This window comes from Hippocampus zosterae, chromosome 8 (genome assembly GCF_025434085.1).
Source record: "Hippocampus zosterae strain Florida chromosome 8, ASM2543408v3, whole genome shotgun sequence".
Taxonomy (NCBI): domain Eukaryota; kingdom Metazoa; phylum Chordata; class Actinopteri; order Syngnathiformes; family Syngnathidae; genus Hippocampus; species Hippocampus zosterae.
The window spans coordinates 25,528,354-25,553,283 of record NC_067458.1 but is presented as its reverse complement, the minus strand read 5'-3'; the positions used below and the strand labels follow the sequence as shown (position 1 = coordinate 25,553,283).

At 48.2% G+C, this 24,930-nt stretch overlaps 2 protein-coding genes across 3 annotated transcripts; both read right to left on the bottom strand.

The window, feature by feature from the left end:
* Window positions 1-1,548: 1,548 nt before the first annotated feature.
* LOC127605774 (complement factor H-like) lies at window positions 1,549-14,422 on the bottom strand. The gene is made up of 21 exons (XM_052073541.1): window positions 14,338-14,422; window positions 14,062-14,244; window positions 13,698-13,803; window positions 13,519-13,598; window positions 13,264-13,446; window positions 12,966-13,148; window positions 12,684-12,878; window positions 12,393-12,572; window positions 11,383-11,547; window positions 11,072-11,234; window positions 10,826-10,989; window positions 10,485-10,673; window positions 10,182-10,373; window positions 9,231-9,401; window positions 5,410-5,515; window positions 5,180-5,256; window positions 3,924-4,115; window positions 3,643-3,831; window positions 3,081-3,266; window positions 1,998-2,177; window positions 1,549-1,861 (listed from the first exon to the last, which is right to left on the bottom strand). Exons 1-21 carry the CDS (start codon window positions 14,405-14,407, stop codon window positions 1,668-1,670), a joined length of 3,348 nt encoding a protein of 1,115 aa, XP_051929501.1. The 5' UTR covers window positions 14,408-14,422; the 3' UTR covers window positions 1,549-1,667.
* Window positions 14,423-17,821: 3,399 nt separating this feature from the next.
* Window positions 17,822-24,128, bottom strand: LOC127605803 (pituitary adenylate cyclase-activating polypeptide type I receptor-like). Of its 2 annotated transcripts, none has more exons than XM_052073594.1 (14): window positions 23,917-24,128; window positions 22,484-22,647; window positions 21,098-21,200; window positions 20,738-20,851; window positions 20,491-20,594; window positions 20,093-20,193; window positions 19,259-19,391; window positions 19,032-19,185; window positions 18,895-18,955; window positions 18,733-18,802; window positions 18,554-18,645; window positions 18,303-18,432; window positions 18,168-18,209; window positions 17,822-18,047 (listed from the first exon to the last, which is right to left on the bottom strand). In XM_052073594.1, the coding sequence occupies exons 2-14, from the start codon at window positions 22,538-22,540 to the stop codon at window positions 17,859-17,861; spliced, it is 1,350 nt and encodes a 449-aa protein (XP_051929554.1). In that variant the 5' UTR covers window positions 22,541-22,647; window positions 23,917-24,128; the 3' UTR covers window positions 17,822-17,858. The 2 variants fall into 2 exon arrangements, with proteins under 2 accessions (XP_051929554.1, XP_051929555.1); XM_052073595.1 differs by having other exon boundaries at window positions 20,093-20,190.
* Window positions 24,129-24,930: the final 802 nt, after the last annotated feature.

Sequence of the window (24,930 nt, the reverse complement as noted above, 5' to 3'; positions counted from 1 at the left end):
ATGGTCGTTTTTTTTCGTCTAAAAACGCCTTACTATACATGGTTGTTATTTTCGTCTAAAAAAGCCTTACTATACATGGTCGTTATTTTTGTCTAAAAAAGCCTTACTATACATGGTCGTTATTTTCGTCTAAAAAAGCCTTACTATACATGGTCGTTATTTTTGTCTAAAAAAGCCTTACTATACTATGTCGTTTTTTTCGGGCTAAAAGCGCCTTACTATACATGGTCGTTATTTTCGTCTAAAAAAGCCTTACTATACATGGTTGTTTTTTTCGGGCTAAAAACGCCTTACTATACATGGTCGTTTTTTTTCGTCTAAAAACGCCTTACTATACATGGTTGTTATTTTCGTCTAAAAAAGCCTTACTATACATGGTCGTTATTTTTGTCTAAAAAAGCCTTACTATACATGGTCGTTATTTTTGTCTAAAAAAGCCTTACTATACTATGTCGTTTTTTTCGGGCTAAAAGCGCCTTACTATACATGGTCGTTATTTTCGTCTAAAAAAGCCTTACTATACATGGTTGTTATTTTCGTCTAAAAAAGCCTTACTATACATGGTCGTTTTTTTCATGCTAAAAATTCCTTACTATACATGGTCGTTTTTTTCGTCCAAAAAGGCCTTACTATACATGGTCGGGTTTTTTTTCGTCTAAAAACGCCTCACTATACATGGTCGTTTTTTTCGTCTAAAAACACCTTACTATACATGGTCGTTTTTTTCATGCTAAAAACGCCTTACTATACATGGTCGTTTTTTTTCATCTAAAAAAGCCTTACTATACATGGTCGTTATTTTCGTCTAAAAAAGCCTTACTATGCATGGTCGTTATTTTTGTCTAAAAAAGCCTTACTATACATGGTCGTTATTTTTGTCTAACAACGCCTTACTATACTATGTCGGTTTTTTCGGGCTAAAAACGCCTTACTATACTATGTCGTTATTTTCGTCCAAAAACGCCTGACTATACTATGTCATTTTTTTCGGGCTAAAAACGCCTTAGTATACATGGTCGTTATTTTCGTCTAAAAAAGCCTTACTATACATGGTCGTTTTTTTTTTCGTCTAAAAACGCCTTACTATACATGGTCGTTTTTTTTTCGTCTAAAAACGCCTTACTATACATGGTCGGGTTTTTTTCGTCTAAAAACGCCTTACTATACATGGTCGTTTTTTTTTCGTCTAAAAACGCCTTACGATACATGGTCGTTTTTTTCATGCTAAAAAAGCCTTACTATACTATGTCGTTTTTTTCGGCTAAAAATTTCGTCCAAAAACACCTTCTATACATGGTCATTTTTTTAAGCTAGAAATTCCGTCCAAAAATGCCTTACTATACACGGTCGTTTTTTTGTCTCTGTGTGCCCTGCGATTGACTGGCAGCAATGTTCTTGTGGATGAATGGACCAGAAAAAAAAAAACCCTCGAGAAGATCGTATCAACGCCAATGCATTGGATAAACGCGGCTGCAAATATAATGTGTCCGGGGCCTTCCACTTGTTATGTATGCGAGCGCGACAACAATTCAGCTTGTAGAAGCAAGAGGCACAGATGTTTTTTTTAATTGAAAACAAGCAGACAATGCAGCGACATACTAACGACAGTTGGCCGATGACCGACTCCAGTTTGGGACATTCACCTGTCCCGACCCCCGCAAAATCAGCTACTGGCAGGTGGGCAGTTCCATTTCTCCGTCGGTGCACTTCTGTCGCATATTCAGAACGCCGTCATGTCTCGTTCCCGAGGCGCACCTGAACTCGATGACGTCATCATGGGCAGAGTACAACTTATCGTCGCGGACGTATCGGAATGCAATTTTGTGGGTCCTCATGAGCTCTCTATCCACGGTGCAGGGCTCTGCAAGAAACGGAGCGTTCACATTCATCATCCGGGTGCTGTGTTTGAAACTTCACAGCCAGTTTTTAAGGACCGGTCATTTTAGCATTTGGCTTTGGATTTAGAGCGTCGGCAAAATCACCCATTTGAGACTTACTGAGGCATTTCATCTGTCCCACCCATTGGCCATTGTTGCAGGTCATGTAGGGGTGCCCGTCCATGACGAAGTAATTCTGGCAAATGTACTTAACTCTGTCATTATGTTTGTAACTGAATTTGGTGGAGGATTCGGTGTCGCCACCGGGAAGGTGAGGTGGACGCTCACATTCCGAAGGAGCTAGAAGAACGGGGGACAAACAGAGACGGGTCAATGATGCTGCTGCCATGACTGGGCAAAATGGCCCAAAGCTTCAAAGCATCCATCCATCCATCCATCCATCCATTTTCTGGACCGCTTAATCCTCACTAGGGTCGCGGGGGTCGCGGGAGCCTATCCCAGCCATCTTCGGGCAGTAGGCGGGGGACACCCTGGATCAGTTGCCAGCCAATCGCAGGGCACACAGAGACGAACAACCATCCACGCTCACATTCACACCTAGGGACAATTTAGAGCGTCCAATCAGCCTACCATGCATGTTTTTGGAATGTGGGAGGAAACCGGAGCACCCGGAGAAAACCCACGCAGGCCCGGGGAGAACATGCAAACTCCACACATGGAGGCCGGAGCTGGAATCGAACCCGGTACCTCTGCACTGTGAAGCAGACGTGCTAACCACTGGACTACCGGGCCGCCCGCTTCAAAGCATGCATCGAGTAAAAGTGGCCGTGGAAAATGTCGTCTCGTTTCAATTTTGTCATTCTCAGAGAGTATTAAGATGAGTTGAGTCAAACATCTGGAGGAATTTGGAACGAAGCGACATGACAAGCTTTCGTCTCAAATACCAACTGCTCAACGTCCAGCAGGGGTCCTTCAAGAGCAAACCATCGTGTAATAACCAGATATGTGAGAGATAATGTCTCATTGGTTCATGAAGCTTCACTTAGCCCATCACTACTGCAGCATCTTTATTTACAATAGCTTCAGAAAGTCTGACTTCACTTTAAAATTAGACCATTGGCCTTGGTGACTATTTAAGATGATCACCGCTAATGAGTAAATTGAGCCATTCGAGACCAGGAGAGACATTTTCTGTCACACGCGCAGCTAAGCTAAAAGGCAACGCCGTGTATAAAACATTACCTCCGCACGTTGGGAAGGGATCGCTCCACTGCCCGTTCGGAAGACATTTCACCTCCGCTTTCCCTTGAAGCATCTGACCACGCAGGCGGCAATGAAACGTCAACTTTTGTCCTTCTCTTGCTTGTGTGCCTCGGAAACTGCTGCTCAAGCGTACGCTAGCATGTATCCCCGACACTTGGCACGGTTCTATTTTCAGGAGAAGAAAACTCACAAATCAGACTTAAGGCTAGCGAATCGGCCACGCGGTTTTGCTTTTAACCAACGAGGTTGCAGTTGGTTGTTCGGTACACTGAACCGCATTTCTGGAGCAACAATAAGGCGCTAGGACGCTACATGCTAATGATGACGACGTGGATAATTGGGAGCTAATTTTTCCTTTGGCAACTGCGTCTTTTGTGAGTGCTTGTTGTTCTATTATCGATCTCATCCATCACACGAAGACGTCTAATATTAGATGACGCTTTGCGAATGAAAACAAACCGGAAGTTGACGAAGCTTCACAAAATGTTGTTGAAGGTTCGGGAGGTATTTCCTCACTTGAACGGGGAGAAACGGAGCATACCAGTGCAAGTCGGGAAAGGTTTGTTCCACTGCCCGGTGGGCAAGCATTCAATTTCTTCAGCTCCATCCAAAGCGTATCCATCACCGCAGCGAAACCTTAATTTGTGTCCCGTTCGTATGGTTCGATTCCCCGGTGGCAGCCCGTCTGCAGTGAGATGAAGGTGTAGATCTTCGACTTTACAGGAAATGTCTGTTGGGGCGGGTGGGGGTTTGGGGGGGGTCAAAAGTTAGCAATATTTGATGTTGTTGTTGGCGTCGTTGCCGTTAGCGTGCGACGGCTACCTTCACAAGATGGGAATGGCTGATCCCAAACGCCATCTTGACCGCATATTAGCAGTGAGCTGCCACTCAGTTGTTTCCCGGGAAGGTCGCAGCTGAACTTGAGGAAGTGATCGGGAAGGATGCCCTCTTCGTTTTCTGGTAAACCTGTGATTGTGATCCCCCCCTGTGCAGGCGGTGGGTCACATCTCATGGCTACAAAGACAAAAACAAGTTAGCCAGCTCAGCCAAAGGGGCGGACAAGATATGCTCCATCCACGACCAGATTTTTCCCACAAAATAGTGAAAAGGCCTTCGTGACAACAAACCGCGTGAAGCTAATCGCTGCTGCCACCTAGCTCATGAACTAAGTGACTGTATTACACATCGTAGCTGGCGGTCATAGTTTTGGAAATAGTTACCACGAACTACCGTTAAAACATACACATTTGTGATGTCCCTGTAAGACCCGTGACTATTGTAATGTCATCTGTGGAGTGCCACAGAGATCACTTCTCGCTCCTCTATTGTTTGGCTTTGAACCTCACGCATTTGCCCGGAGTTGGGAATCAATTTACCTTTTGATAAGATTAAGATTAAGATTAAGAAAACCTTTATTAGTCTCGCAATGGAGAAATTCCAGATTCACAGCAGCAAAGTTATGAAAGGAAGAAGTAGAACAACAGTCCGCGGAGAGATCGGTGCTGTTGAACGGTCTGCGGCTGGATGGATGGAGGTCTTGAGGATCCGACGATGAGAAGAAAGGAGCGTTGGCGCGGAGTGCCGATGCGGATTTGGAGCTGGGAGTCGCGGCTTGGAGTTTGAAGCGGATTATGTTGGACAGGAGAAGTGAACTAATCTCTTTTCGTCAATGGACGCTACAGCTTCGTGTTTGCTTTCAAAACTTTGCTTGTAGCAGACGTGTGCACATTTTTCAGCATGATGTCTCTGATCCACTGGTGAAAGGACACTTTGATCCTCTCCTCTTTCATCTAGAACTGCTTCAGACAACAAAGTGTATGCAGAAAAGTGGTGAAGATTGCACGACTGTCTGTGTCCTATGTGTTGTCTTGTTGTTATTTTTGTTATTTTTGACTTCAAAATGGCGACGCGAGAGTGGCTGCCTTTCCAGCAGCTCCTATTTTTCTTGAAGAGGATTCCATTAAATCAAATCGATGTTGATTTTGCTCGAACGGATGCTTTCTCGAGTCATGTACTTATTGTCGGCGATAACGAGCGCACATACAGCTGATCACAAATTGCTTGTTATGAAAACTTACGTTCACAAATTGGGACGTGGTTGGTCCATTTTTCCAGCAAGCATGTCCTGGTGTCAATTTTACTCACCATTTGATAGCTACAAGGAGTTGAGAGAAGAGGCGAGCGTTAACTATTACAACGATAATAATAATAATAATGATGATGATCATGATACAAATAGAACATCATCATGGCTACAAAATCTTCAATACGTGTGCTTTTATGAATTGGTCTTGGTACATGCACCTACCCCGCATTGCAAGAGTATTTGATCTTTGCCCCGAAAACAAAGTCGTCACCGTGGACAAACTGATAATAGCCATTTGGAGTGTTTTCGGGAAGTGGACACGGCTTCACTGCAAATAAATAAAATAAAAATAAAACAGTTTGCCAAACAGGGCGGCCCGGTAGTCCAGTGGTTAGCACGTCGGCTTCACAGTGCAGAGGTACCGGGTTCGATTCCAGCTCCGGCCTCCCTGTGTGGAGTTTGCATGTTCTCCCCGGGCCTGCGTGGGTTTTCTCCGGGTGCTCCGGTTTCCTCCCACATTCCAAAAACATGCGTGGCAGGCTGATTGAACACTCTAAATTGTCCCTAGGTGTGAGTGTGAGCGTGGATGGTTGTTCGTCTCTGTGTGCCCTGCGATTGGCTGGCAACCGGTTCAGGGTGTCCCCCGCCTACTGCCCGAAGACAGCTGGGATAGGCTCCAGCACCCCCCGCGACCCTAGTGAGGATCAAGCGGCTCGGAAGATGAATGAATGAATGAATGAGTTTGCCAAACATCAAACATTTGATTTTTGACCTGTTGGGATCAGTTATTGAATTGAATGATTTTCCCTCCCCCCTCTCCCCCCCCCTGTTGGTACACCCTATTGTGCATTGTGTTGGTTAGTTTCTTTGAAGCAACTTGACTCATTTGAAAATTGTGGTCAGCAACCAAATGCTGCACTTGCAATTTTGTTGTTGTTGTTGTTGTTTTTGTTGCAACCGGTGGGCAAGTAAGAGGAAGACAAAAAAAAAATAAATCAAATTTTTTTAAAAATGACTTTGGACTCACAGAAGCAATGTCTTTGATTGACTGCCACCCAGCCGTCACTTGTACATTTATATCTGATGGGGAGCCTTGAAATGTAACCCACTTCACACGTGAAACGTATCACGTCTTCTTCTTGATACTTAGTCTTTGGGGCCTCCGCCAAATGGCCGTGCGGAACGTCCGGGAGCGTCGCACATGCTAACAAACAGCAACACGGGGGTTAAAGCAGACACGCGGCCACAAGAACTGGCGGCTCAACTTGTCAACGCGAGCAACTCCGCCTAACTCTCTTTGCATCCTTTTAGCGATCACAAACATTCCACTCGCCGGCCGCAAATTAGGTACGCATGCACAAAGTATAGCAAGATTTTGCACTAGCTCCACTTTCCAAGCCTCCAAAACAGTTAACTTCCCTAAATTGGAAGATGCCGACAAAGTAAAAAAAAAAAATCTACCTTACCATTTTCAGACAAGGACACTCTCACATTCCCCCAAAGTTCTAGAACCAAAAGTAAGAGATGCAGTCGCATCATGGCTTGCCTTGCAGCTGCGCGATGACAATCCGAGCTGGGGGGGGGGGGCGGCCCAAAGCTTTTGACAAATGTGGAAAATCTGCCGCGTTTGTCCTCAGCTGCAGTCCTCTAGGAGGGGGGTCCTTCGCAGTGGGATTGCCCAAAATGGAAGAACCAACCACGATGCGTTGGTGCACTCTGCACACCCTGCACCCCCCCCGGCGTGATTGCTCGCTTGCTTGAGCAACTCTGACATTTTCACTCCGCCAACTCTGGCGCAACCCTAATCGATATCCCGACCCCCCCCCCCCCCCCCCCCCGGCGCCAAACTCGCACCGAGAGGCCGGCTTTCATCTCAAGAAAAAAAGCAAAAACACGAACCACAAACGGGCCCTAATGGAAACAAAGGCATCTTCACATATATCTTCCACTCGACGAACAAACAGCACCTTGTTTGGATTTTTAGAAACAATTCTGCCACGAAAAAGCCGCGTCGAGAATCAAGGCACGCAAAAGCGTTTTCATTGATCTTGATGATTGATTCACTTGCGGTCCAGTCGCCACAGCCGTAACCTTGGCGCGAGGATACGAGAGTGCAAAGTACTCGTGTACGAAGCCAATTCCGGAAAAAAAAAAACTGATCAAAGTGTTTATTGACACGAGACCCGATCCTACTTCCAGTACTAACTTTGTAGTTGATTTAAATCTCTCCAAGCTACGAGTCCGTTCTGTCGAAGGGCAACCTGTACGTAAACACCAGCTCATATGCCGTACAACGTGGATAGGACAAAGTTTGTGGGGCAAGGGGGTGTCCAAACTTTTTCGTTTGAGGGCCGCCTACAGGAAAAAAAAAAAAAAAAATGGAAGGACGAAAGGGCCGCTTTAAAATTTGTTGTTTGTTGTTTTGAAACAGTCAGGGAAGCAGTCAGTCACATATTGTTTGGATTGTCGAGTTCTGTTCAAGGTTCAAGGTGTTAAGTGCTCTATAAATACTCTTGACTCGACTTGACTTGAAGGTGTTAAGTGGAGATGTTTTTGGGGTGGCCGACAGCCCTTGTATCTCACCGAGTAGATCCGGCTCTGCACTTAACAGCAGTCAAATCCCATCTCCGCGTTCAGAACCCCCACCAAAAAAAGATGCCATAAGGTGACCATTTTTCAGATGTCTTCCTGAATCAGCCATTGAGCACAAAGTGGGAAAAAAATAATATATTTTTTTGCCTCCAAAATGGAAGTAAAGTAGCAAAAAAAATATTTTTGCCTCCAAAATGGAAGTATCGTTATTCTTTTAATCATGTATTAGTATCTTCGACTATAGCGAAAAGCTCTACGCCGCACCCTCCCAACCTTCACCCGTTTTAACTAACGGACACCTCCGTATTAGAATACAAAGCATTTGGGGTTCAGGTTTTGAACTATCGAACGGCGAGCGGAAAGCGGCTCTTTAAAACGGGACCGACGACAGCACGGAATGAAATCCACCAGACAGAATTTAGCTGGAAACATCAACTGGGAAAAAAATGACAGCAATACTTCAACATCCGTTTCTAACATTTTATTATTGAAGGCATCCAGATTGTCAGTGAATTACTCCAATTACGTGTAGAAACTATAGACGCCTCCGTGTTTTCCTCCCATTTGCTACATTCCACCCTTCCACCACAAAAAAAAAAAAAAAGAAAAAAAATTTTTTTTTTCCCTTGCATCCATATTTTGGTGTGAGATTTCCTTCGGCCGGTCAGCATCTCCTCTGCTAAGTGGAAGCTGCGAAGGAAAGATTCCGTGTTGAGAATGCTATTCTAAATCGGAGGGCATGTAAAGCAGGGGCTGCCGAAACTTTTTCGTTGGAGGGCCACATAACAGAAAAAATTAAAAAATCCTTTTTGAAACGCGCGAATGTCAGTTAAGAGAGCAATTCTATATCGTTTGCATTTGTCGACTTCATGTCATCAGTTCCCTGTTAAAGGTGTGAAGGTTAAGTTTTGTGGGGTGACCAACAGCCCTTCATCTCACGGAATTCCAACTCTTGCACTTTGCAGCGGCCGCGCATCATCTCCACATTCAGAACTCCCCCCCCAAAAAAACCCGACAAACTGTAGTAAACAGTTCCATGAGGATGGTGAATTCGACGCCTTCGTTAATGATTCAGTTCTGTTTAGTCCCCAGCAGGTGGCAGTGGTGAATTATGATCAAAGTTGTATGAAAACAGCACAATGTATTTTAGTTGCATTCATGTTAGCGGTGCCCAACTTGATACTCGATAGTCTTGCGTGTGGCGACTCAAACTGAATCAAATAGAATGCTCTTTGAAAGAATGCCATGGAATAGTAAAAAAAAAAAAAAAAAAAAAAAAATCAAATAAGCATTGGAGCAACAATGAACTCATTGAGTAGCAGCCAATTGTAGACCAAGTCTGAAATGACGTTTAAAAACGTCTTTGGGAGCCGAGTGAGTTCAAATGTCTCAAAATGGCTCCCAAAACGAAACGTTCATGCGGTGGAGTGACTTGCGCTTTCTCTCCTTACCTTCACATCGAATTGGTTGACTCCACTTGCCATTGACGCAGGTGGCGGAGCCCCCGCTTTTTCCACCCGCATGGATGCAGCGATACTCTATGACGTCATCGTTGACGTATTTCTCTTTGTTGTCAGTGAAGGTCATCGTGACTCGCGCATCTTTGGGCTTGGAGCAGTAGGCTAAAAATACCAGACGGATCATGTCACGTTCGAGCGGTGCGGGGGTTGAAAAGTGGCTGCCGATTCCCTTGAGAAGTTCAAACGAGTGCGTAAAAATGTGTAACCCCCCCCCCCCGCCGCGGCCCTTCACCCCCATCACATTGGTGAAGGATCTCATGTGTCATCATCGTCTTCTTTCTACCTACATTCTTGCTGCTGGAGGCTGTAAATTTCCCCAGTGTGGGACACATAAAGGATATCTTATCTTAATCTTATCTTATCTCATCTTATCTTATCTTATTTTATCTTATCGGCATGATGCAATTTAGCAAAATATTCCCAAATTTCTATTTAGGAGAAAAGAGCGGTACGTGCAAGTCTTAATGACAAATTATTTTAAAAAAGCATACCAATGAGTTACAGATGACCCCCCCCCCTCCCGCCCCCCCCCCCCCCCCCGCCGCGGCCCATCACCGCCATCACATTGGTGAAGGAGCTCATGTGTCATCATCGTCTTCTTTCTACCTACATTCTTGCTGCTGGAGGCTGTAAATTTCCCCAGTGTGGGACACATAAAGGATATCTTATCTTATCTCATCTTATCTCATCTTATCTTATTTTATCTTATCGGCATGATGCAATTTAGCAAAATATTCCCAAATTTCTATTTAGGAGAAAATAGCGGTACGTGCAAGTCTTAATGACAAATTATTTTAAAAAAGCATACCAATGAGTTACAGATGACCCCCCCCTCCTGCCCCCCCCCCCACCACCTTGCTTTCATACCAATCTTTCACTTACGTATACACTTCATGTCGTTGTCCACAATGTCCCATCGTCCGTTTTGACACGTGATTGTGTCTTTGCCTTCCATCATGTAGTTCTCCCGGCACTTGAATGTTACTTTAGCGTCAGACAAGTATTCCCTCTGAAATGCAGTCAGAATGACCGCGTTCTCAATTTTCGGAGGCGGATCGCAGGTCCCGGCAACAACTGCAGGTTGTATGATGGAGACAAAGAAAACCATCATGACATTGGAGAAAAAAAAAACATTTGTATATGTGTGTATAAATAATGTGTGTGAGTACCGGCATGTTAACTCACGAGTGCAGATGGAGTTAAAGGGTAATCCATTGGAATGCCATTTTCCTCCCACACACAATAAGCGATCAATACGATTCTGGTATCCATCCTTGCAAATAATCTGGACGCTGTCAGCATTTCCGTTTCTATCCCTCTGGTGTTTGATTTTGGCATTGGCGATCACGGGTATCTCCCCGCACTTGTTTGTTTCTGCATTAGAAACACATTTAAATGGAAGGTTGAAGAAGACGGCAAGAAACACACACACCACAAAAAAGATTGCATTGTGGGGACATGCAAACAGTGAATTAAAATCGGTGTAGGATCTGATGCGCGTCACACTGAGCGGTGTCCACGCTTACCCACACATTGTTCCAGTCCAAACCAAAGACCATCAATGCATTTGGCTTCGCCCCACCACCCTTTCGTGGCAAGTTTATAGCCTTCGTCGCACGTGTAGTAGAGCGCGTCATGTACCGGACCGACGGCGAAGCCATGGAGGACGTCAGGTTGGAGGCACACTGTGGTATGAAACCAAGAATCCCCATCCCAATCAAAATGGCACGGCGGACCTAGCGCATTTTTCATCCAGCGTGATTTTACCCGAGCAGTTCTGAATTCCGGTCCAGCCGGCCAGCTCGCAGGTGACGGTGAATTGCCGATCGGCATCATTTGCGCAGGCGTATCGGACGCGTTCGCCTTCGTTGTAATAGTTCTTTTTGTTGCGGATAATGTCTGCGTTGCTGAGGTCAAGTTGTTTGCATTGGTGTCCTGAAATGAGTCGAACCAGTTGCTGAGAAACTTGGAAAACCTGCAGGACGGCGTCCCTCCAGGCTCTCCACTTGGACCCCTACAGTATGCTTTAACATGTCGTCGTGGATGGAAAAAAAATGAATACATTTCTAGTCTTCTTTCTTACCTGGGCAATAGACGTTTCCCTGCCAGCCGTTTTCAGAGCAAGTTAGACTAAACCAGTCTTGAGAACCTTTGCACGTGAAATAGGCCGTTTCGTAGTTATTATATATTTGCTTGCCGCCGTCGGCGATGTTTGCGCTCGGGATATCCCTGGTGTCACATGTTATTTCTGGGGAAGAAAAAAAACAGGAGATGCGCTTCGTTATTGCCCGATGACATCGGTTGGTTCTACCACTCCTCTGACAACCATGAATATCAAATGTCAAAATAACGAGAGGCGGGACTAGTCAGTTAAAAAAAGAGGCGGCGGGATTGTCACGGTGACTTGCAGGCAAAAGGCAGGCGGACCCGAGTGCTAGGAAGCGGTCGAGGACTGCTAACTGTTAGCTCTTAACCGCTAACTGCTAACCGCTAACTGTTAACTGCTAACTGCTGTTAACTGCTAACTGCTAACTGCTGACTGCTGTTAACTGCTAACCGCCAACTGCTGACTGCTGACTGCTAACCGCCAACTGCTGACTGCTGACTGCTAACTGTTAACCGCTAACTGCTAACTGTTAACCGCTAACTGTTAACTGCTAACTGCTAACCGCTAACTGTTAACTGCTAACTGTTAACTGTTAACTGCTAACTGTTAACCGCTAACTGCTAACTGTTGACCGCTAACTGCTAACTGTTAACCGCTAACTGTTAACTGCTAACTGCTAACTGCTAACTGTTAACCGCTAACTGTTAACTGCTAACTGTTAACCGCTAACTGTTAACTGTTGACTGCTAACTGCTAACTGTTAACCGCTAACTGCTAACTGTTAACTGCTAACTGCTAACTGCTGACTGCTAACTGCTAACTGTTAACTGCTGACTGCTAACTGTTAACCGCTAACTGTTAACTGCTAACTGTTAACTGCTAACTGTTAACCGCTAACTGTTAACTGTTGACTGCTAACTGCTAACTGTTAACTGCTAACTGTTAACTGCTAACTGCTAACTGTTAACGGCGCACTTGCACCTTACCTTGGCAGGGCGGATTTGGTATCCAGCCGTCTCGGGTGCACGTGACCTTCCGGGAGCCGTTTGTTCTCTTGTAGCCTGACCGACAGGTAAAGTCGACGGAAGTACCCAATGTTACTATCCGTCCCCAACCGATGTCCCATTGCCATACGTTGGGGTGCCTTCGGTTACTGCAGGTCACCTCTGCGGAGCACACGTTGGAGATATTCGTTTAAGCGAGACAATCACATCATGAGCATCGCAAGGCTCGAGGCGGGAAAGCGATTTTGGGGGGGCGGCCTGGAATGTTGATACCCTGACATATCGGTCGAATGCTCCATTTCCCGTCGTTTTTGCACGTCGAGAGCGCCCAGATCTGCCGCGTGGTTGAAATCCAGTGTCGGGCTCCACAGGTGACGTTGAGCGTGTCGCCGGGTGAAAACAAGGACGTGTGAGCGGGTTTGTAGCTGGTTCCATCGATGGGCGGCAGCGACACTTTGCATTGGATCACTGCAACGGAGCCGATCGGACAATCGATTTTGGAATGAGCTCACGTGCAAAAAGTGTCGAGCGTGAGCCGAGATGAGAACTCCTTACATTCGCAAGCGGGACGGGGGCTCCACTCGGCTCGCAATCCGACTTTCGTGCAGGCCGAAGGTCTGGCTTCGGCGTACTGGTAACGCGGGTTACACTGATAGGACAATATGTCGTGTTCTTTGTACTCTTGGACCTTTCCGGGCACGAAACCGTTTTGGATCAGCGGCGCGGTGCATTTGATCGCTAGCGACAAATGGGAGAAAAGCAAACCGGTGGATGAATAATCGTCCAAATCGTTTTTGATCCCAAAAAAAGGGGGGGGGGGGGGGGTCACATCCCGATCGCACAAAACCGTTACCTTGGCATTTGGGAGGACGGCTGCTCCACTCTCGGTTTTCATTACAGGACATCTCAGATGAACCCACGAGGATTTCGTTGTTGTTCTTGCAACCAAATCGAACCACGTTACCGTAGTTGGCTTCCTCTATGTCCCCGATGACTTCCACGTTGTCGTCCACGTTGACGAAGGGGCACAGAATGGCTGAAAAAAAAAAAAACAGTTAGCGGTTAGCGGTTAGCAGTTAGCGGTTAACAGTTAGCAGTTAGCTCGTACCTTCGCACACCGGAACGGTGCCGCTCCAGCCGCCGTCCGCCATGCAACGGCGGAAGTTGAAGCGACTCACCATGACGTAACTAAAAACGAGAACGGTGCAAAGGGGGAAAAAGTGATTTTGGAATCGACTGGATTTTTTTTTTTGGGGGGGGTGATGGAGAACTTGGCGATGGGCGTACCCTTCGTGGCAAGTGTACTGGACTTGGGAGCCAAAGACGAAATCGACGCCTTGCTCCAAATGAAAATTTGCATTGGAGGAATCGCCCGGGTGACCGCACGGCTTTGCTTCAATGTGCCAGGAGGGGGGGGGGGGGGGGGGGGGGGGGGACGGACGAAAACAAAGGTTCAGCATCTTGGATAGGATTCTTAACCCCCCCCCTCCCCAAATTTTTTTTTTTTTCAGATCTTATCATCCATCTTGGAGCGCAATGCTGCAAAAGCGACTCAAAGCAGTTTGTGTTTTTCCCTTCATGAGGAAAAACCAAAAACCGGCACAATAGCCTCCCGGGCGATACGGTAAATGCATAAAAAAGCGTCTCTTACGTTGACATCTGGTTCCACGAGACTGCCACCGTCCATCGGTACAGATGAGTCGGAAAAATCCGCCGTAGCCAACATTGCAGCGCACTCGCACTTGCTGCCCGTCGAGGTACTTGGCCTCCAAACCGGTGGTGTCAAAATTGGAATCGTACAGGCGACCGTTCAGAAAATCTTCAAGTGTGCACTCTGCAAGTCCAAAAAGTACAAGAATTATTTAATTTCTCGGTCGACGGCGACAAAAGATATCCCGATATCGTTTGTGCGGCGCTTTGGTCTTACCTTGACATTCGACCAAGGTCACCAAAGTATGCATCCACAATAAGAGGACGCAGCTTTGCGCTATCTTCATTTTGTCCTCTTCTCTCACAAGCGCCGCCGCTCGCAACTAAAAACGGAGCCCGTGCGACATCGGTATACGTACGACGTTTCGGCTGCGGATTACACAGTTAAAAAAAAAAAAAAAGTGTGTGTGTGTTGTGCCGGGTGGGGGTGGGGGGGGGGGGGGTTGGTGTATTGCACAATATCGACTCTGCGATTTGCGCCATTTTGCAATGAGAAGCTTTTTTTTTTTTTTTTTTTTTTTGCTTTGTTTTGCTTTCTCGGTAATCATTGGCAGAGATCAATAGCGCAAAACCAAATAGGCAGCGTTATTCTCATCAAAGTTCAACATTCAATCGGTTGCTCATTAACAGAATGAAAGGAGTTAAGTGGAAAGTGGGAAAATGGATGATTACTGCTCCATTTATTTTTATTCATTCATTCATTCATTCATTCATCTTCCTAACCGCTTGATCCTCACTAGGGTCGCGGGAGGTGCTGAAGCCCATCCCAGCCGACTTCGGGCAGTAGGCGGGGGACACCCTGAATCGGTTGCCAGCCAATCACAGGGCACACAGAGACGAACAACCATCCACGCTCACACTCACACCCTGAGACAATTTAGAGTGTTCAATCAGCCTGCCATGCATATTTTTTGGAATGTGGGAGGAAACCGGAGCACCCGGAGAAAACCCACGCAGGCCCGGGGAGAACATGCAAACTCCACACAGGGAGGCCAGAGCTGGAATCGAACCTGGCACCTCTGCACTGTGAAGCCGACGTGCTAACCACTGGACTACCGGGCCGCCCATTTATTTTTATTATTAAAAAAAAAAAAAGTACAACATTTGGAATGTTGGACGAGGCGCACCTCAGATTTGACTCTTGAAAGGCCACCGAGGTGCTTGAGCAACGCAATGACGAAAGGTCATTTTTGGTACATCCTGTCGCGACTGGATGTGTCGCTAAATAAACCAATTGAGCAAAAGTGAACTTTTCCACATGACATTTTCATGTATTTTGTAATATTTATGAACGTCAGGTTAAGTTGAGCAACCGGTGCAATTGTTTTTCGGGAACGTCACGGCTATAAATGACAACACATGGGAAAATCCATATTGCGCAAACTTTTACAACTTAAAACCAGCAAAAAAAAGTTTTTTTTTTTTCAAAATCAGCATCAAAAATGCAATTCAGGACACATGCAGACATCTTTGATTGAAATTTGCTGTTGACCAGTGTGACCAGCTGTCCTGTCAACATGGAGCGACAAAGCTACGTGACCCCCGCCCCCCAAAAAAAAGTTTTAAAAATGATTGTATGGGCGTTGATCCATTGACTGACACCAACAAGCAATGACAACTCACAAATACGGTACAATGAATCGTTTCATCGGCGATAAGGAAAATACCTGAAAAAAAAAACTTTTTTTTTCCCCTCACCATTTTCTTGCGAAGCACGTTGGGTAAAAAAAAAAAAAAAAAAAGTATTGCAGTAGTTTTACAAAATGCTCCAATATGAATTCAACATTTGCGGATTCCCGGTTTGCGTGAAAAACAAACGCGTTGATCACATTGTGAGCAAATGCAAAAGCACTCCAGGAAGCTTTTGCAATTTTTAGCAAAGTCTTCCAAAGTATTTGTCCAACCAAAAAAAAAAAAAAAAATTTTTTGCACAAGACGGCGACTCGAACTCTACTTGGAACAAATCCGTTGACACGATACAACTATTTGCATGTCACACTGCCACATATCATGTTTACTGCCTAATTTAGACCTTAAAAGCAAAAAAAAATTTTTTTGATGATTATTTGTCTCTTTTTTTTTATCGCATGCCTGCGGCCACGAACAGAGAATTGCGTCACGTCAACGATTGTCAGTGATCGTCGCCCTCGAGTTCCAAAACCATAGTCCTTCCAAAATGGCCGACCGCTCTGCTTTTTCTGTTCTTCTCCGGTCGCAACATAACGCCGAGATCAAACACACCAAAAATGTGCAAACTGGCGCGGAGGAAAAAAAAAAAAAGAAGCTGTTCTCCACACGCACGGCAGTATAATTGAGCATGTCTCTTTTTTCCAAAAATCGGTTGAACGTTCTGCTTTTTAGCAAAAAAAGCAGGCTGATAAGGTTAAAAAAAAAAAAACAGTTTGCCAAAACTGCCAAGAGCCTTTCACAAGAATAAAGGTCGATTTAAACGTTCCATCAGTGGTCGAGGATCAGCTTAAAAATTGCTTTTTTTTCCAATGCACGCCCAAACAGAGCCCCCCCCCCACACACCCCCTCAATGTTAAGAGCCTGCATTTTCGCATGAGTGAAAAAGTCTTGAATTTTCATGCATGAACATTTTTTCTTTTTTTTTAACGAGTGGCCACTCATAAGTACCTCTCGCTGGTGTCGAGCCCGACGCTCCGACCCACAAAATGAGACCCACAAAATGAGAAAAAAAAAAAATGTACGGAATGGGGACGGGGGAGCTTTTTGGCCTGCTGCCAGGGATCCCCTCTTGACTTGTTTTGCCTCTTGAAATCTTAAGAAGCTGAGATCTTCACCGAGGGGATTGTGATTTCATGTGTCGGGACCCCCAAATCACAATTTCAGACGGCCGCGGGTCCATAAAAAAAACAAAAAAAAACTTGTGGACTCCAAGTCGAAGGCAAAAGCTTGGGACCGCTCGTCCTCCGAGACGCGCCATCGCCAGTATTAGCGTTGAAATCGTTTTCTCTCCACAAAAGGGCCTTTGACAATTTGACGAAATTTGCCTTTGAAGCGCCACATTTTCTCGCGGCACCCCAGCGCCGTCGTCCCAAGTAGACGCGTCTCAGAGGTGCACCAACAAAAGAGAGAAAAGGCGAAATAAGCCGGCCGCCGTCCATTCCTCGGAGCTCTTTGGCCCACGGGACAGACTGAAAAAAAATCCTCGGCCGATGTCGCTTGAAGCTTTGGTCGGGAGGGATGGGGGGGGTCGCAATTTGGGGGCGGGGACTGACCAAAGGCTCGTGACCATAGATGCTATGGGTCGTGACCCAAAGAACGAGATCCCGGATACAAGCGGCCGAAATGAGTTTTCTCCGCAGGGTGTCCGGGCTCTCCCTTAGAGATAAGGTGAGGAGCTCGGTCATCCGGGAGGGGCTCAGAGTCGAGCCGCTTCTCCTCCACATCGAGAGGAGCCAGATGAGGTGGCTTGGGCATGTGATTCGGATGCCTCCTGAACGCCTCCCCGGTGAGGTGTTCCGGGCATGTCCCACCGGGAGGAGACCCCGAGGAAGACCCAGGACACGCTGGAGAGACTATGTCACCCAGCTGGCCTGGGAACGCCTCGGGATCCCCCGGGGAGAGCTGGAAGAAGTAGCTAGGGAGAGGGAAGTCTGGGCTTCCCTGCTAAAGCTGTTGCCCCCGCGACCCGGCCCCGGATAAGCGGTAGAAAATGGATGGATGGATGGATGGATGGACTGACCAAAGGGTCGTCGGGGGCCGCGCGGCGGCTCAGGTGACGGGGGTCTCGGCCTGCGGACCGGACATGCGTATCTGCGAGCTGCTCTTGCTGAGGATGGACAGCTGCGTGCCCCCGTTGGCTCCGCTGCTGGCGAGCGAAGGGTGCCGCTGCTTCATGTCCGCAGCAAAGTACCTGTTCACCGTCCAGCTGCGCCATTTCCTCTTGATCTCCGATTGCACCTTGAAGGGGATACGCTCGTTTGTCGCACTTGGCCATGTGGCTCGCTGGCAGAATTCTTCACTTTTTGTTTATTTCTAGTGAATTAGAGATTTATTGAACAAAGTCGGAGCGAGATTTACCTCTCCGTTCAGGAAGCAGTAGAGGACGGCCACCACGAAGCCCTGAAAGAACGCACACGTCCAAATGATGAGATTTTCACGAAATTGCAAAGTAACCCCCCCCCCCCTGAGGAAAAAGGCTCCTGGCCCAGTTACCTGAAAGGATCCCAAGCCGAGCTCGAATACCAGACGCTCCCTCTTGCTAACGTTCTCGGGAGAGAAGGCGAACACGGTGTAGTGGATCCCAAAGAGAGGAATGAGCAGCAGAGTGGAGCGCGCCAACCTCCTGCCAGACGGCAAAAAAGATTCTCCAGATGGCATATTTGGAGAAAATTGGGGGGGGGCGCTTGCTTTACTTGCGCCGCTCGTTTTCAAGCGCTGAGCTGAGGAAGACAAACGTGACTTACAGGTAAATGCTGGATTCATTTCCTCCGATATCCGGCGACTGCAGTTTCTGGACCAGGATGACGATGATGCCGATAAACAGGACAAAGTTGATCTTAAAAAAAAATAAAAAGAAAAATATAAATGACATGATGATGATGGTGACAAATGAGCAAATCGAGTTTGAAGTCGGAAAGCGCACCATAATGGAAGCCAGCACGGGCCCCTTGATCACCCACCAGATGGCGGCGTCGTCGTTGGTGTCCCAACACCTGAAAAGACAAGACGACGGCGGGGACGATTGAAAATCAACCTCCAAGCGCGGGGGGGCTCAAGGATCCGCCCCCACCCCCGCCCCTCCTACCCGATGTCATCAAAACGCAGCCTCAGCGCCGCCCAGACGGTGACGCACAAGGTCGGCGTTCCTACGGCGGAGGTTCATTCCGTCATAAGAATGCCAACGACAACCCGGCATCTCCGAGTCCGGCGGGGGGGCCTCACCCCAGCCGATGACGATGTACCAGTAGAAGTATCGCTTCTCGGGGAAGAAGGTCTCCACCAATAACGTGAAGAGATAAAGGCCCTCGATGAACAGCCACAAATAGTTGGAGAGGACGCAGTAATGGAAGAATACCACCACCGCCCGGCATTCCAACTTTGGGAGAAATTGCAAAGAGATTAGTGGGGGGGGGGGGGCAAGGGGGGGCTTTGGACGACCCGCCACTCACGGTCCGGACGAAGCAGTGCTCGCTGTCCTCCTCGGCGTACAGCACGCCGTCTTTGATGAAGACGGAAATAGCTCGCAAGATGAACGACACAAACAGGTTCATGTGGATGAAGTTCCTGGTGCAGCGTAGCTTCCTGTAGGCGCAAAGCAGATGCCGCGAGGGGGTGTGTGGGGGGGGGGGGGGGGCTTTAGAGGACGTCCGCGCCGAAGCCGCTTCCTGAAGACCGAAGGCAATTAGGTTGGGAGCCGGGCGCTTGTTGATTCCGTATCGACGGAGCGATCGGAACAGGGTCGCAAGCATCGGTCGCTAGCTAGCGCTAGCATAAAGCTCAACCAATGGCTAGATTTTCGAGCGGCGATGGAATAAGAAGAAGAAAACCTTTATTCGTCTCACAGTGGAGAAATTCACGATGGATAGCGAGTGGCAACGTTACCAAAGGAAGAAAGGAGAAGAACCAAAGTAGAGGAGCTGCTGGAAAGGCAGACACTTTTGTGGCGGGCGCCATCTTGAGCAAATCTTAGCAAAAGATTTTCACATTCGGAGGTTTCAAATGAAACGTTTTTTTTTTCTTTTCACGGCTCAACAGTAACAGTGTTCATCCGTTCATCTTACGAGATCACTTCTCCCCCATCAATTTCACCCCAAAGCCAAATATCCAAACATATCACTTCTCGTGAGCACTCTAAGTAGCAAATGGCACGCAAACAAAATGGCGGAACGAGACGGCGTTCCATAAAAGCAAAGTAACAAAAGGATCTTGCTCATCGACTCCTTGTTATTTTTTTTTTGTCCAGCCAGACGTGAAATCTGGAGTCGCGGCACGTCTTCGCTCACCTGAACCTGCACAAGATGATCATGGCTGTGGTGAGCGTCACCAAAGATGTACTGTAGCCGACCGTGTAGAGGGCCTTCACCGACGCGTAGTACATGTCCTGCTTTGGAAAAGGAGCAAAGGAGGAAAAAAAAAACATGGAAAATGGGGAAGGCTCATGAAATTCTGACAAAAATGTGTCGCGTGGCAGAAATTCCTCATTTGGCTTTTCTCTGGGTATTTCTTTAGTTCTCTCAGATTAGCACAATGCTACAAAATGGCCAGAGTCCACCTACCTGTCCAACGGTGGCTGCACCCTGGCTAATAAATTACAAAATCACCAATCTGGAAATGGTCAATTCTCTCCCGCCGCAACGCCGTCACGCTCGCGTGGCATTTACGCGGGTGTTTCTGTACCAACCGGATGAGTGTTGTTGCCTTCTTCATAGAAGCAAGCGTCAATGTAGTGAGGAAACGTCTCTGACCAGCCAAACTCGGTGCAGTTGCGACTGACCTTGCCCACCTCTGGAAATACAAACCAAATCACCCCCCGGTTCAACCGCTGTAAGGTCGACGCATCCTCCCAATCGCTCATTTTCAATGAACATCCATTTTTTTTAAACGATGAAAATCCCGGCTGTCGTTCAAAGTCCGTGGAACTCACTCACCGTCGTCGTCTTCGCTCATGAACTGCGAGAAGAGTTCAGGACAGTTGACCAGGACCACATCGCCGACCCTGGCCGGGCGCCAACACGTCAGGTTGTCCCACATCCACGGACACCCTCGAGACACAACGCAAGCTCAATGTGCCCGCGGGGTCACTTTCCCCGAATGCGTTCACCGATATCGGAACCCCGCCGCGTCGTCGCCGGTTCAAACAAAAGCGATCGGGTTCTTAAAGACTTGGCCAGGTTTTCGGCCATCCCGGTGTTCCGCTCGGCGCGCGACCCTGCCCCTTTCTGCTTTGTCCGGTCGAGTCGAGCGTGGACCGGCGACCGTTTTGAGTGGAAACGTTTGCCCGCACTTACCGAATTGGGAATCCTCGCCGCTCTGGTCCAAGGCCATCATCTCGGAGCATTTCTCCTGGTCCCTCTTGATGACGCAGTTGGACGGGACTTGCTGGCATGAAACCTGCAAAACGGAGCGGCGGTGACGAGACGAAGAGAGTCGCCGTCATGTTTGGGACAGGAAAAAAAAAGGCCACAATGCTTCAACTGGAGTCAAACCGAGTTGCGGCTGGCGCTTTGACTCGATTGCACGGCGGGCGGCTGACGCGATCATGAAGCTGCACCCAAAGGAAGGCGCTTTGCTCGCGAAAAAAAAACAAGGAAAGAAATGCAGGGATGGTAATTTTTTCGCGGATATCCGCCGTTTTATTTCTTAAATTGATCATTTTTGTGAATCGTCTAAATCCGTTGAGAAAATTTTAGGGGGGGGGGTCAGGTACCTTATCGTCGAGTTTTCACGAGCTCTCCCGATCAGTCTTTCCATATTCCATCTTCCGATTGTAAACAGCCCTCTGATTGGACGCATTTGATGTCTTACTTGTTTTGATTGGTCGCCCCATCCAGGCCACGCCCCTTTCGGCTGTCTTCATCACTAGCCATTGCCATCCCTGGAAATATCTGAAGGCGTGCACGTCACGTTGGCCCGCGCGTTGGAGACAATGGGGATTATCCCGTTCGGCCTCAGCGCAATTTGGGACGAGGGGGGGGTCACAGCCGGGGCCTCCGCAAACCCACGATTCTTTCCTCCTATGAGCCGAGTAACAGCTGAGCCACGCCGCGGCTTTACGCTGGGACAAAGCGTTCCGCGTCTCCGCGGGAGGGGGGGGGGGGGCGGTCCGAAAACAGCCTCTGGGACGTGGACAATTTGGAAGACATGTTCAGTCGGACAACCGATCACGAAGTGCCGTCGATATCGGCGACTGGATTCGTTTTATTTCTCGACGAGCTCCTTGTAGCCACACGGCTTAAGATTGCTAAACGGTATTTTCCGGATGTCTATAAATCTTCTCGATAGCCTGATACGGCAACCGATCATTTTTCATTGACGGGACTCGTCGACCCTGTGCGGGTAAATTCACTTTAAGTCCGGTTTAATTATTTGGCGTGGCTTGCGGCCAGCGCAAACAATCTCCGTGTGCGGACAGAAAATCCCATCGGGTTCCTCATAACAATGCAACACGTTGAGCCCAGAGGTTAACGGGGGGGGTACGGGGGCCCATAAAGACAGACCATGAGCACTAATTATTTCCACTGCAATTCTCGCGCACCTTTCCTCGTGCTTTCGTTAGCACGAAAAGAGTTTTCTTTTTCAATTCGGAGTGGTCCTGCAAACGGACGCCAACAAATACCGGAACAGCATCATGTTTCGGGTGGAGGTGACGCCAAAGGAGGACCTTCCCCGCTTACCGGCAGCTGCAGCAGAAAGACGGCGCAGACGAGCGGACTGAGGCCAGCGCTGAACATTTTGTTGCTTTGTGCCCGGTTTCCTTTTCACACGCTTGAATGGCCGAAGAGTCGAACAGGAGCAGGAGCAGGAGGAGCAGGAGGAGGAACGCAGCTCACCTCGGCTTCTGAACACAACAACAAATGCGCAAAGAAGACGATAACGCGTGAAAATGTTGAGCAAAAAAACTTCTTTGTCCTCCAAGGAGACCTTGGCTGTCCTACTCCCCAATAGCCCGGCCAGAAACAACAACCCCCCCCCCCCACCCCTCCATGAGCCCCCCCTGCCCCTGTTGTCAAGGGCAACAGCTGAGTCTCTATTTGGACCAGGCTTGATGGACCCAATTTCCCGCTTCTTTTTGTCCCCCCCCGCACCCCCCCCCAAACTTCCTTCAAATCAGATCTTTTTCATTTGAGTGACGAAAAAGTTTGACCTGCGCTTCTCAAGGATGTCTTCAAAATTTGGCACTTTTGCTTTATCGGAAGCGCGACTAGCCGGAGCAGGCCCGCGTCACCATCGCCAAAACGTATTCAGCAAGTCGATCCGGCCGAGCGAGCGCGCAGATTCTGTCTCGTCACATTCACGGCGTTGAAAGACGACCGGCGTGAAATCGATGGGGGGCGGGGGGGATGATCACTCGCCGGCATTGCTGGAGATTGGACAGCTCGAAGGAAAAGGGGAAGGAGGGCATGCGATGATGAAGATGTGTCTTTGTCTTCACAGAGGGGGGGATGCGCTTGCGAAGGGGGGGGGGGGAAAGCTCGCTCGGCCTCACCGGCCGTAATCTCATATCGCGATTTCAAGCCGTCTTCTCAATATTAAGCTGTTGTTACATTTACGACGGGAAGACGACGCCACGGAATTGTTTGAATTCAGCCAGCGTGACGGCCATTTTTCTTTACGTTCGATGGCAAACATTTGGACCACTAAACACGTTTTGACTTCAGAGATCGGGATTTGATCGGAAATGTTCTTTTGCGTGAGGCCAAGATAGCGTCGCTGTCTTGTTGGGCTCAACTCCACAAAAAACGGAAATCGGCTGTATTGCGTAACACCGGTGGCGTGCGCGCCCGTCCAATTGAAATCGAAAACACGCCAGATCACCAAAACCATTTGAAATGTATTAGCATGTATTAGCATTAGCAAAAAAAAAACAAACTGATCTGCACCCGCAAGTGAACGATTATTTTCTCTCCCCGGAAGGGAGCACGAAGGACACTGCGATAGATTTGAGAAATCGCAAAATCGCCCCGAGGATCGAGTAACAACCCTCCACGCATCCCCAAGCGGACGGACGCGTGTCCGCAAGATCTTGCCGCGCGCGCTTCAACTAGGATGCAAAAAACAATCACCGCAGCGGCCGCGCACACTTGGCGTGATGGAAGCAAGATCTTACCATTTTCGCCTTGGGTCTTTATCTCGCCGCTCCCGCGCTGATGAAAAATCTCCGCAGGGGGTCCAAGAAGAGCGAGACTGTAAATGTCCCCAATGTGGGACAAATAAAGGATATCATATTACTCCGTGAAAAAACAAACAAACAAAGATAACATTCATCCCAAATGCGCCGAGTCGGAAGTGTCCGGGGGGCTGGGGGGGGCTGAAATAACTCCGGTATGAATGACGACGCCCCGCCGAGTGTTGAACTCCCTCTGTCCGTCTCACTCTCTCTCTCTCTCTCTCTCTCACTCCGCCATAGATGCAAATTGAGCGACTGGTGTGCGCAGGCGCACACAATAACAAAGCCAAGAAAACAAGCGTGCTGAGGAACCCTTTTCCCGTCATAAAGTGAAGTGAGCTTAGTCCCCCCCCCCACCCCCCCCTCAACACCCCCCGAGTGGTTGGCCTCGCCTTGCTGCCAATTCCGATTTTGGCTTCACTTGGCGCCGGCGGCTCCTTGGCCTTTTTCTTTTGCTCCGCCGCCGCACCGGCGCAGCATCGGCGGGGTGAGCGAGCAAGCGGCGCAGGCGCCGCCTCCAGCCAATCAAGACTCGATCAGTATGAAATAACTGCGTTGGAAATTCGATTGCAAACGATCACGGGGGGCTGTGCCCGGAACATACCTTCGAAATGACGAGACCGCCGCTTCTGGCTGACGGTCGGCGCCAATGCGGAGCCAATCATCAGCCAATCATCAGCCGCGGCCGATCTGGACCGGAACTGGGACTTCATATCCATGAGCCGGAGTCCCAGTTGAGCTCCCGCCTGTGAGACCGTGCAAGCCTGGTCCGTCTTTGCTCCTCTATACCTGAACAACAATGTTGAGATAGTATCATTAGGACGGTTCGATGACAGGACCCCCCCCCCCCCCGAGGCTACGCAGGTCAACCTTTTGTGTATTTCCTGCTCTTGGAAGAAAAGGTTGAACGCAAGGCTTGGAAACTATTTGTTGCCTTGGCGGAGTGACTTCATT